The sequence below is a fragment of the Zea mays genome, chromosome 4, assembly GCF_902167145.1.
Source record: "Zea mays cultivar B73 chromosome 4, Zm-B73-REFERENCE-NAM-5.0, whole genome shotgun sequence".
Taxonomy (NCBI): Eukaryota; Viridiplantae; Streptophyta; class Magnoliopsida; order Poales; family Poaceae; genus Zea; species Zea mays.
The window spans coordinates 229,462,332-229,475,722 of NC_050099.1; the positions used below are offsets into that span (position 1 = coordinate 229,462,332).

General features: G+C 44.6%; 1 protein-coding gene across 1 annotated transcript in view; it reads left to right on the plus strand.

Annotated features, from left to right (window-relative positions):
* Positions 1-9,280, plus strand: part of LOC103654704 (uncharacterized) — a 147,790-nt gene extending 138,510 nt beyond the window's left edge. The window contains exons 7-9 of the mRNA XM_020552342.2: positions 7,739-7,816; positions 8,573-8,726; positions 8,966-9,280. Of these exons, the coding sequence (XP_020407931.1) occupies positions 7,739-7,816; positions 8,573-8,726; positions 8,966-9,003 (270 nt within the window). The 3' untranslated portion in view covers positions 9,004-9,280. The remainder of the gene's footprint in view (positions 1-7,738; positions 7,817-8,572; positions 8,727-8,965) is intronic.
* Positions 9,281-13,391: the final 4,111 nt, after the last annotated feature.

Here is a 13,391-nt window from a genome sequence, read left to right on the forward strand (position 1 = left end):
AAGATGCATCTTCAGGCTTGATTCTGTCTCGGTTGGTCATATTCTTCAAGTTGCTTTTGGTGGTTCTGCCAGGGGATTCATGGTCCTCTCGCTGGCCGAACGGGTTTTCCGCTTCACGGTTTCCTCCAGGGATGTTGGGTTCCACATCTACAACTCCAGATGCATTGTTCGTCCAGAATTCAAAGCTTTCTTCAACTTGTGGAACTCGGGTGGCCCAAACTGGAACTATGAACTCAAATTATTCTTTCAGGAGGAGAATGCCAATTGGTGGTTTGTCACGGGCAGGAAAAAAATCTCATTCGCTGATGTGGTTAGGCGCCCGCCATTGACTGGTGCGAATGATGTCCCTGTTCGTCGACATCATTGTCCTTCCTGTTCAGCTGGAAAATTGATTGCTCTGAGGACTTCTGTTTTCAATATATTGGGTTCCCCCTCTGGAGCTCGGGGCCCGAGGTTTCCTGCCACCTCTTCGACCTCGGGGGCCTCGTCGCGTGATCTTCATCGTGGGATTGCTCCTCCGGTGGGTTTTCCCAGGCTTAACGGGTGCAGGATTGGACACGGATGTCGGGGCTGTGATGATTGCTCCTTTTCAAATTCAAAGCCAATTTCAAATTCAACTGTTGGGCGACCTTGGTCTCGTAGGTTGCAGTGGCGGCCCATTCTGCGTAATGGGCCTTTCAGGCCTGGGCTTGGAATTGGAAGGCTGGAATTGTTAGGCTCGGTTTCCTCAGCTTTCCTATGCCTTTTTTGTAAAGCCAGTGGACATTTGGAATTGTTCTGCAAACGCAAAAAATCAGAATTTGGTTTCCCTCTCTCCTCGTTCCCTTCCTTCGAAAGTAATTGCCCTTTGGAAGGGTCACCTCGTCTCTTGGACTTCGGTTCCTGGTTCCGCCCTTCCTCCCGGTCCCTGACGGGTGGGACTCCCCCTTCCTTTGCCTCCTTCGGTGAGTTCGCCAGGGCGGTTTTATTAAAAAAATCCGAACAGGCGCCAGAAACGTCCTTGGAGCTCGCGTTGGGTGTCACTTCAACAAAACCCCAACCCGCTTCTTCGCCCTTGGCTCTCCGGCGATCGTCTGAGAATCTGTCAATGGCGTACCGGCGCGTAGACCCGGAGCCGTTCCTCCCACCAGGATTCAGCGCCGCGGTGGTACAACATCGTGGGATTATGGTCAGGTCAGTTTCGCAGCGTTTGCCGCCATTTCACGAGGACTGGGCGATTATCAATATTCATCCTTTACCGGAGCACGAGGTCTTGTTCCCTGCGGTTAGGGATGTGGTCAGGGAGTATCTTGTTGAGCATCATAGGGTTGGTGTCCGTGCCATTCAGCGCTCACATTTGGGACAAGTGATGGTGCAATTCCGTAGTGTGCTGGAGCGAGATAACTTGGTTCTGCTCGGCCCCCAGCAATATCTAGACGCTACTTTCACTGCGGTCCGTCACAATGATGCTTGGAATCACCGTGCCCTTCTCTTCAACCATGAGTGTTGGCTTATGCTTTTGGGGTTTCCCTTGGATTATCGTTCTTCAGAGTATTTGCAGGCCGCCATTGGGTCGTTTGGGAGATTGATTTTATGGGAGGAGGACCAAAGTAATATCTCTAGAACCCTGCTCCGTGTTCGAGTCACTTCGCTGGAGGAAGTCCCCCAATTTATTGTTTTTTCGGAGGCTGAGGGTTTTGCTGGGGACTCCTGGACTGTGCAATGTGAAATTATTCAGCAGCTCATGCTTGGCGGACAGGCTCAGGATGAGGACCCCATCCCTCCGGCCCCCGAGGATGGACATCAGCTCCCCCCGGTCTTCTTCGGGCTGGGTCAGCCCTTGCCTCCGGCAGGGCTTGACCTAAACTTTCCTCCGGAGCCTGAGGGTGGAGTGTTGCCGGCTCAGCAGGATGATTTGGGCCATGGAGAGTGGGACCAGTGGATTGTGAATGAGCAGCCCATTCAGCAAGACCCACAACCCGTTTTGCCAGAGGAACAGCACATTCAGCAGGAAGAACTGCAACTCAGCAACCAGCACTCTGGCTTGTCGTCTGATAGCTCCTTTGGTGCTGGTCAGCTTGCACCCCCCCCCCCCCCCCGAATGGTCATTTTGCGGTGAATGGTCATGCGCTGATTGGGAATGGAATGGACATCAATGCTGCCCCTTTCAATGGGCCTCAGGAGGTTGATGGACCGACGCCTCAGGTGGATCAGGTCCAGGATTTGGAGGTCGTGCCCCCTCAGGCCCATGTTGATGTGCCTAACAATAATCACCCTCAGAATTTGGAGATGAATTTCATGCTCCATCAGGATTGGCATCCTGACCCCGTTTTCCAGATGATTGAAGAGAGAAATAGAGTTGTCCAGTTCTCTAGGCTCTGGGCCAAATACTTTGCTCTGGCTGGATCGACTGATCACTCGGTGGACGTCCCTAAGAAGTGGGCACCTTTTTTTCTTTCGAATCTTCTTCAGCCGGAGTCTTTCAATTGGTCCAAGACTTTTCTTCTGTCAGATATCCCTCCAAATTTGCAGGAGCAAGGAATGAATTCCATCCCTTTTGTGGTACCTAAGGATTGTCCAGTTGTCCCCTCCCTGGGGGATGTCACCTCTGGGATCGCCAAGGATTCCGATGGTTATGGTGGGCCGTCTCCAATCATTGTGGAGTCAGGGCTCAGAAGAAGCAAACGATTGAAGGAATCACGTGCTGGGTTCAGGCATGGGGCCTGCCCAAAAAAGAACTGCCTCATGTGCCAACATAACCTCGATGGCCCACCCCCGCTATCCTCCAAGGTGCTGCGGAATCTGGGCACCAGGCTTTGTAACCTGTCTGAGGAGGACCTTTCTGAGCAGAGGCTGAAGCAAAAGAAATCGTCTGTGGGACCTGTTGGGCCGCGGAGGGTTGACAGGAAGGACCTGGCCGATGAAAAAACTAATGATTCATCTGATGAGGATAAACAAGACAACCATTAGGCGGATGGTGGGGGATCTGGGCTTCGGTGTGGGCCCCATTAACTTTTGGGTGTACTCGGTTTTTCTTTTGGTTATTGCAGGTATTTTGGACTCTGGGCTGGCACCTGGGCGTGCCTGTTTTAATGTTCTGTTAATTTGTGGCATGTGGACTGACTCGGGCTTTACCCACTGGTGTGGGTATGCCCCAAAAACGTCTGGTGTTCTCAATGAGTAATCCCATTTCTGTTAACGTCATGGAGTGGTCTGTGCTGAGCCACAATGTCAGAGGGATTAACTCTACCGCCAAGTGGAATGCTATTCGTTGTTCTATTCGAGATGCTGGTTGTGAGGTTGTTTGTTTGCAGGAAACAAAGAAGGAGTTCTTTTATTCGGCCTACCTTAAAAACTTTTGCCCTACTCCTTTTGATTCTTTTGCTTTTGTTCCCTCGATGGGGAACTCGGGCGGATCTGTTATCATTTGGAAGAGCTCTAGGCTTACCGGGAATGTCATCTTTCAAAATAATTATGCCCAATCGGTGGAATTCACTTCAAACTTGTCGGCTTGCTCCTGGATTATTACCAATGTTTATGCTCCCTGTACCCATCATGGGAAAATTGATTTCCTCAACTGGCTTCATAATATCTCTATGCCTCCTGACAAACTTTGGCTCCTCGTTGGTGATTTCAATTTAATCCGTCGGCCGGAGAACAGAAATAGAATTGGGGGGGATATTAACCTTATGCTGAAGTTCAATGAAGCAATAAGCAATTTAGACTTGATTGAAATCCCCCTTCACGGGCTCACGTACACTTGGTCGAACAGACAGCAGGAGCCACTTCTTCAGAGGCTTGATTGGTTTTTCATCTCGCAAGAATGGTCGACTGTCTTCCCGGACTCCCATGCTAAGACAATGCCGCGGGACATCTCCGATCATGTTCCTTGTTTGGTTTCCTTTAAGTCTAAAATTCCTAAGCCTAAGTTATTTCGGTTTGAGAATTTCTGGCTTCAATTGGATGGTTTCATGAACCTTTTTCAAACTACTTGGAATGGGATACCTAGCATTCCCGACAAGGCTAAGAACCTGACTGCCAAGTTCAAATATGTTAGGAAAGTTCTGAAAGATTGGCAGAGATCGCTGCCAAAAATTGATATAACGGTGAAAAACATTAAGTTGCTAATTGAGCTTATTGACAACATGGAAGAGCACCGGGATCTCTCTATTGAGGAATGGAATTTCAGGGAAATTCTGCAACAAAAGGTAGCAGATTTGCTTAATATTCAAAAAATTTATTGGAAGCAGCGTGCGGCTATTAGGTGGGTTACTGATGGAGACATTTGCTCTCGCTTCTTCCACGCCCATGCCACCATTAAGCACAGGAAAAATTCAATCCCTACTTTGACTGATGACAATGGGACCATGTTCTTTGAGCATGAACATAAATCTAATCTTCTCTAGGAGGCTTTCAAGTGCAGACTGGGTTCGTCCGACTTTTCAGATATCGGGTTTGATCTTTCAGATCTTTTAACCAGCAATGAGCAACTTCAGGGACTAGATTATCCGTTTTCTAAACTGGAAATTGATAGCATCATAAAACTCTTACCTTCAGATAAATCCCCGGGCCCTGATGGTTTTAATACAAATTTCATCAAGAAGTGCTGGCATGTCATTGCCCCGGATTTCTATGATCTGTGTGATAAATTTTATCATGATCAGGTTTGCCTCAGAAGTATTAACGGGTCATTCATTGTTTTGATTCCGAAGATAGAGAGTCCTATGAAGGTGGGGGATTACAGGCCAATTTCTCTACTAAACAATAGTATGAAAATCTTAACGAAGCTGTTGGCAAACCGTCTGCAACCGTTCATGCCCCGGTTAATTCACAAGAATCAGTATGGTTTCATCAAGGGGAGGTCCATTCAAGACTGCTTTGCCTAGGCCTTGGAATATATTCACCTTTGTCACTCCTCAAAAAAAGAGATCATTGTGCTCAAGCTGGATTTCGAGAAAGCCTTTGACATGGTTGAGCATGAGTTGATTATCCAGGTTCTGATCCACAAAGGCTTCAGCCCTAGGTGGATCAACTGGATTCGGAGCATCCTTCAATCTGGCACATCTTCAGTGTTACTTAATGGAGTTCCTGGTAAGTCCTTCCATTGCAGGAGAGGTGTTAGGCAGGGCGATCCTCTTTCGCCCCTTTTGTTTGTCCTGGCAGCTGACCTTCTTCAGAGCATCATCAATAAAGCTAGGATGCGGAATCTTCTCAAGCTACCTTTACCGGATATTGGTGAGCAGGATTTCCCGATTATTCAATATGCAGACGACACTCTTCTGATTTTGGAAGCATGCCCTAAGCAACTTTTCTTCCTCAAGGCAATACTCAACTCTTTTGCCTCTTCTACTGGCCTGAAGGATAATTATAATAAATCAAATATGTTCCCTATTAACATGTCCCCGGATAAAATGGTGATCTTGTCCCAAACCTTCAATTGCCAGATTGGCGAGATGCCATTCACCTATCTTGGCTTGCCTTTGGGCCTGGTGAGACCCAGAAAGGAACACTATATACCTCTTATTCAAAGGATTCAGAGGAGGCTGTCTTGCTCCTCAAACTTTTTGTCTCAGGCTGGGCGCTTGGAATTGGTAAATTCAGTCTTCTCAGCCCTCCCAATGTTCTTCATGTGCACGCTCAAGATTCCTAAAGCCATCATTAAGGAAATTGACATTTTCAGAAAGCACTGTCTGTGGAGAGGAAATGACATCAACTCCAAGAAGCCACCTTTGATTGCTTGGAATTCGGTCACTCAGAGGAAAGTGAATGGTGGGCTGGGGGTTCTTCGCTTAGAATCACAGAATGAGGCTCTTCTAATCAAATTCTTGCATAAATTTTTCAATCACAGTGACTTACCTTGGGTGCATCTTATCTGGAACAATTACTATTCAATTCGAGGTCTCCCTGGCAATAGAAGCGTTGGATCTTTCTGGTGGAAGAGCATTGTAAAGCTTCTGCCAAACTTCAAAGGACTGGCTATTCCCGCTATTGGTAATGGCAGATCTATTTCGTTCTGGGATGATCAGTGGAGTCAGAGCATCCCGAGGCATATTTTCCCAGAGCTTTTCTCCTTTGCCAAAAACTCAAAAATGACTATTAAAGAGGCCAAGGAGCAGGAGCAGTTTCATGGTCTTTTTCATTTACCTATCTCTGATCAAGCGTATGATCAATTTCTGGTGCTGAAGGGGTCCTGGGAGCAAATCGTTCTTAATGATGCTCACGACCGCTGGAAGTACATTTGGGGGTCGGACAAATTCTCGTCCCAAAAAGCTTACAGATTTTCTATGGGCCAGATGCAGACTCACCCTATCTACAGACTAGTTTGGAAAAGCAAATGTCAGCCTAAGCATAGAGTCTTCTACTGGCTGTGGCTCAAAAATAGGCTAAACACCAGGAATATGTTGAGAAGGAGAAACATGGAGCTGGACTCCTATTCTTGCGAAAACTGCCTTTGGCAAAGAGAGGAGACCCTATATCATCTTTTCCTCAGATGCAACTTCGCGAAAGCCTGCTGGAACTCAATTGGCATTACTCCGCCCAGAATTTCTAATCCTGAAGAGGCATCATCGAACCTTAATCACCAGCTCCACGTTCCCTTCTCCATGGAGATCATTATTCTCATGACTTGGAGCATCTGGAAAAGCCGAAACGAGTGGTTGTTTTCAAACAAAGATCCCTTGGTGCTCCGCTGTACACAGGAATTTAGTAGAGAAATGCGATTGATCATTCACAGAGCGCGGGGGAAATTTGACACCTCTATCCCGAATTGGCTAAGTCTGTGGCAAGCATAGGAATAGTGCTTTCTTTTTCTCTTCTTTTTTATTGATTGTAAAAGTACCAAGTTTTAACCTTTTCTTTTCGCTTTCTAATAAAATGCGCAGTAGGGGTTCCCCCCCTCCTGATCCTTCAAAAAAAACTTCTTCCCTGCCTTTTCTTTCCCAGATCCATAGCCTTCCTGTTTATCAGCAGCTTCATCTGAATTAATCAAAATATCAAAATCCATTTGTGCTCCCAATAGATAGAAAAGAAGAAGCTGATGCTATCAAAAGATCATTTGCTCGTGGCTCGTGCAGCTTCATCTGAATTATCACTTTATATGGCTGGAGCCTGGAGGCAGTCTTCGGCCTCAAAACACTAGCAGCTTGACTATATAGAATGATTAAATTTCTGAAAATGTTTGATTGCTACCTTCACTTCAGTGTCGTTAGATGTAAATATGTAATACATGATTATTTGTTCATCAACTTAAACTATAACTTATTGAGGGATTTTGGGAAACAATGTGAGCATATCTTCGTTTATTTTAGAATATGCACCAGGGCTATCCCAAAGAAACACTGGTGCGTTTCCTTAAGGCTAGAGAGTGGAATGTAGCAAAGGCTCATAAAATGGTAACGTTTCATACAAGTTTCTCAACAGTGGGTGAAGTGACCACGAATTTAATTAATAATATGTTTGTTTCTATAGATTGTAGAATGTTTGAATTGGAGGATTCAAAATGAAATTGATAGTGTGCTGGAGGTGAGTCATCCTGTCTAGAATTTAATCCTTCCAGATATTATTGTATATGTTAATCAGAAAGCTAACGAAGGTTCCCTTAAAGTTCTACGATTCTGGTCTTCTCCTAATCATTTCTCATTTTGATTGTTTATTTTATTATTGCAGCAATACCACTCTCAATAATCTGCCTATTTGTGTCTGTTTATATAGCAAAATTCATTTTCTTTTTCTGATCAATGTTTGCACTGTCCATCTGCAGAGGCCTATAGCCCCAGTAGATTTATACAGATCAATATGTGATTCACAACTTATTGGCCTGTCAGGATACACAAAGGAGGTATAGTTGTTTACTTCCAATAATAAAATCTGTTGGTTGAACCATTACCCTATATGGATTGATTATGAGCCAGTCATTTGTGTGTTTGAACTAGACATGCCTTTTTACTGTTGGTATTCTAAGGCTACCATATTCTGGACTTAATGTGTCTATCTCCTTGTTGAAATTCTTAATACGGAGTACTTTGATTTTCAGTTTTCAATAGGAAAGTTAATATGCCGAATGAAGATCGCACTGAAGAGGTTAAAGTGTTAACTTATATTGATTGTCAAACTTCCACGGAATGATGTCCTACTAACAGCAACATGGGTTATTAAGGTCTGTAGTTTCAAAGTATGATATGGCGTCATAATTACTTGAACTGTGATAACTGCAGTTGACTAGACATTGTTTGGTTATTATGGTCTGTAGGATCATAGGTATGTTTTCACTTGGCATCTGTGATAAATGCAGTTGACCTGTCAATATTTTGTTAGAAAGAACTGTAGGATCTTATGTGATAATTTCTCACCTTTAAGCTTTGGGTTCGCCTTGATATTTCTCACCTGTGAGCAACATCAGATAGTCATTAGCTTCCCATTTATATACTACAGTAGTATAGTCTGTGTGTGTTCCTCGAGACTCTTAGTTTTTATTTTCAAAAAATATTAGCAAACCTTCTAGCACAATTGTTAAGTTGCATGTCGTAGTTCTAGCAATTTTCTTCTTTCTTTGTTCCAATATTTTTTTCTTTTTCTTTGTTTCTGTCATTGGCAGGGTCTCCCAATTTTTGGCATTGGTGTTGGGCATAGCACATATGACAAAGCTTCGGTAATTACTCTGATGCTTGCTATTTGTTTGGTAGGCTACAACTACAGCCAAAATCATAAAAGTGTCTGGTTTGAAGCTATCAGCACTAAGCCAAATAAAGGTACGTGCTATGACTCTTAACCCTTTTTCCATTAGACCATACACCAATGAATTAGTCAAGCTGTTTTTTTTGGATCAATATAGTCAAGTTGTTCACTTGGCTTTAATCCAAAACAGCTTCTATTGTTCATGCACAAATATGGAAGCCACATTTTATGTTTATCATGCTTTCCTATATCTTTGTGTACACGTGATTTAATGCCAGTTGTGTATTTATGAGAATTTTGGTTTATTTTGTAGGATTCCGGCTCTCATCAAGTGACTCCCCCTCACGTTGACTTTGCGAATGTCTCAATTCTAGTGGTGGAGCTACGAACAACAATCTGATGTCCTGATCGAGAGCGATGGAGTTAATGTTTGAACTTGTGTGTTTGAACTTGTGAACTAAAAATGTGAACTATGTATGTGAACTTGTGTGAATTTGTGAACTTATGTATTTGGACTTATGTGAATTTGTGAACTTATATATTTGGACTTGTGTGAATTTGTGATATGAACATATATCAATGTGTTTGAAATTTGTATTGTATGTGATATATTGTGTTGCATGTGATATTATGTGTGTCTAATTTTTCATTTTTGTATTTTTATTTTTTTCTAGAAAAGAGTTAAGAACGTGGGTACCCACGTTCTTAAGGTTAAGAACGTGGGTACCGTCGAACTTATTGTGCAGTCCACGCATATCTCCGCAGGACACATAAGTTCGACGGCCACGTGACCCCGTCGAACTTAACCTTAAGAACGTGGGTACCGTCGAACTTATGGGAAAAAATTCGACGGCCCCCATCGAACTTAAAAACGCACGTTCTTAATGTTAAGTTCGACGGTACCCACGTTCTTAATGTTAAGTTCGACGGTACCCACGTTCTTAAGGTTAAGTTCGACGGGGCCGTCGAACATACTTCTCTAAGTTCGTCCAAAAATCGCTGTCGGCTATATTCGTCGGTAAACCCACGTTCTTACGGTAAGTTCGACGGCTTATTACATTAAGTTCGACGGTTTTTCACCCACGTTCTTTAACCAGTTTCCTGTAGTGGAGAACTCTTCACTTGATTGTTCCTTTAGAATGAGTATTAAACTTGGGAACAATAGCACAAGTGATTAAGCGAGAACTCGAGAGAAGAAACCAATCACACACGAGAGCGACACAAGAGACACAGTGATTTATCCCGTGGTTCGACCAAGTATAATACTTGCCTACTTCCACGTTGTGGCATCCCAATGGACGAGGGTTGCACTCAACCCCTTTCAAGTGATCCAATGATCCACTTGAATACCACGGTTTCTTCCTTATAGTAGTTTTCCTGAGGAATCTCCACAAGTTGGAGCCTCTCACCCTTACAAAGTTGATCACAACACAAAGCACAGGAGTAAGGGAGGGAAGGAAACACACACAAGACTAGAATCGCAGCAACAATACGCACACAAGTCAAGAAGAGAGCACACAAGAACAATGCCACAAGTTCACAACACACTTAGTGCTCAAATATCAGTCACGATGATCCAAATGCGTATTTGCGGAGTCTAGGCGTCTTAGGATGTTTAGTGAATGCTTGGTGTAGTGCTCCATGCGCCTAGGGGTCCTTTTTATAGCCCCAAGGTAGCTAGGAGTCATTGGAGATCCATTTGGAAGGCAATTCTTGCCTTCTATCGGGTGGCGCACCGAATAGTCCGTTGCACCACCGGACATGAACAATCCCTGTCCAGTGCCCGATCTCCTTCCTTTTCTAGCAAAGCCGACTGTTGCGCCCTCGGTCCTCTTGGCGCACCGGACACTGTCTGGTGCACACCGGACAGTCTGGTGCGATCAAGTGACCGTTGGCTCGGGCCACGTGTCGCCCGTTGATCGCGCTGTAGACCGTTGGCCGTGGGCGCCATTGGCTCACCGGTCAGTCCGGTGCACACCGGACAGTCTGGTGATTTTTAGCCGAAGCGCCCTCGACTTTTCCCGAGAGCGACGAGTTCGTCGCCTGGCAAGCCTGGGCACCGGACACTGTCCGGTGCACCTCAGGCTGGTTCAAGTTTGGCTGCACTTAGCCACTTCTCCAATCCAATCTTAGTTAATTAACCAACGTTCCTGGCACTTAGAGAAATATGTTAGTACCCAAAAACAATTTACTAAGGCCAGAGTCATACCTTGATTCTTTGATTTGCATCTCTTCCACACTTAGTACATTTGAACCAAGGTAGTTTGTGTTGGCATCTAATCACCAAAACATTTATAGAAATGGCCCAAGGGCACATTTCCCTTTCAATATGGCGCATTTCCTTGACAGCTTCATCAATCTTCCTCTGAAGTTCAGCTAGCCGAAGCATTTTCTCTCTCTTTCTCTACACTTGCTGGTGTATGGCTTCTAAGTCTCTGATGTCTTGGTCTAGCTCCTCCTACGGTGTTGGGCTGGTGGCCTTCCTTTTCTGGTTTCAGGCTTCTCTCAGAGAAAGCCCCTCTTGGTTGATGTCCAGCAACGCAAGGGCAGCCCCTGGCGCTGTTGTATTCTTCGGTGGCATGACGAAGGTGAATGCTTGAGATATTGCTAAAGTTGGTCTTTTGAGTTCACTGGAGGTGGGCGCCAATGTTGGTCACTTTTTCTCAAATGTTGTGAATAAAGAACAAGGCAACACAATTGTTAAAGATTAAAGACCTTCGTCCTCAGGAACATCATCTCCTTTTGGATATAATGATCCCCAGACGAAGGTTTTTAAGGACGCACCTTCATCATTCACAAGGATAACAATTTATAAAGACAATAAACCTTATTCATTGATGTCTCGACATATATCTTTATTTCACGACAAGCATATGGAATGTTACATTAATACATTCGGCTTGTTCGAAGGCGTTGATGCGAGAGCGATTACAATCCAACGTGAATAGTACGATGGTACTGTTCATCTATTTATAGGCACGGGACGTAGCTCGGGTAAAAATACAATTATGACCTTAACATTTGTCCATAACTATAACATAAATTATTATGGACTAGTTAGTCTTTTCCTCTTCGGCTCAGCACCATGTTTGATCTTCGACACCTCTTTAAGCCGAAGTTTTTTCTCTTCGTCTATAGCTTCGACGTTGATTGTTGTCATTTTCGAGCTATGTCTTCGTCTTGAAGACCTTCGGTGAAGGAAAACACTTCTATCATGAATCTTTGTTTGTGACGAAGCTCCTATAATAATCAACATTATGCTAGAAATAAATGGTTAGTCGTGTTTTTGAGGACCTTCCGAAGATGAAGGCCCCCAACAGTCCCATACCACCCTCATGATTGTATTGTTTTCCTGGGTGGTCATCCAACGAACAGGTCCTCACGAAGAGGTACCCGAGAAATAGCCCGAGTCCCCTAAAGTGTCACAAGTTCATCATCATAACTAGAATAATATCATCATATCATAAATATTCTCATCATGTTCATTGATTAAGGTAAAGCACTAGCATGGTATTAATCATAGTAGCCAATTCCCAAAGGATAACCAAGGATAGGAAAAACAGGACACTAGTCAATCCTTAGGTTGATCATGGTATGTGGGACAATAAATTATAAAGTAAGTAGGACAAATAGGTCAGAGGACACTTGCCTTCACCAGGTTGCTGCTCAGGAAAATTTCCTGCAACACCCTCAGGAACCATGGACTACTCGTTGTCTACGCAAAGCAATCATTCATTCAACACACTTGGGAATAACAAAAGAACATTACACCAAACATATGCAACAGAGTAACCACAGATTCAATAGAAAAGTAAAGACAAAAATGTGCTTTCTAAGTTTGGTGTAGGTCACTATGCCAAGTGGTTTATTATTCTCTAACTAAGCATGTCTTACTTAATACTTACTCAAATAAAGTTACTTCAGGGATGGGATTATACATTAAATAGGGTTGGGTTTATCGAGTTAAGTACTTGAACATTCATTAGGGGTTCCTATTTTTATTTTATCCCTAATAGAGTTCCTATAGCATCAACTATAACCTAAAGATCAACTATAAATTGAGACATGAAAATAGTAGGTGAGCAGTATTTTAACAGGTAGACAATAACATGATGAACATTTTGCAATTTGATCCACCCAATTTGGAGTTCATATGACAAAGTTATGAATCTTGGAAGTTTTAGGATTCAAAAACCTATTTTAAACACATTTCTCTAATTAAATAAAAGCCTGGGGGTCTCTCTGCAAAATCCTAGGGGCTCAGTTGCAAGGGCTGAGGATGTCGGGTTGAAATCCGGGAAGCCGTGGGCCTCTTAAGCAAAATGCCCGCGTGCGAAGAGGTATCGGGGCTTCTCGCCCATCGAATCGGGAACGTATGGTCGAGATTAGAAGCGAGGGCACGCGGGAATGGGCGCAGAGGCTGACCAACGGGGCCACAAGTCAATGGCCTAGGACGAACCCCGTGCATGGCTCGACGTGGGCTCGCCCTAACAGGTGGGGCCCACTGGTCAGAGACACAGAGACGGGGAGAGAGTAGATGGGCGTGGGGAGGCTTCTAGGCGGGGACCAGTGGTCAGGGTCGTCGCCTACCTCGGTCGCGCGTGCATCGAGCGAGGTGTCGCGGCGCCGTGAACGGAGGCGGCGCAGGGCGAGGCTTTGAGCGGCGGTGGATGGCTGGGGAGGGCCCACCGCGACGACTCTGTGCATCGCTATGGTTCACCGGCGAGAGCAGAGGGAGG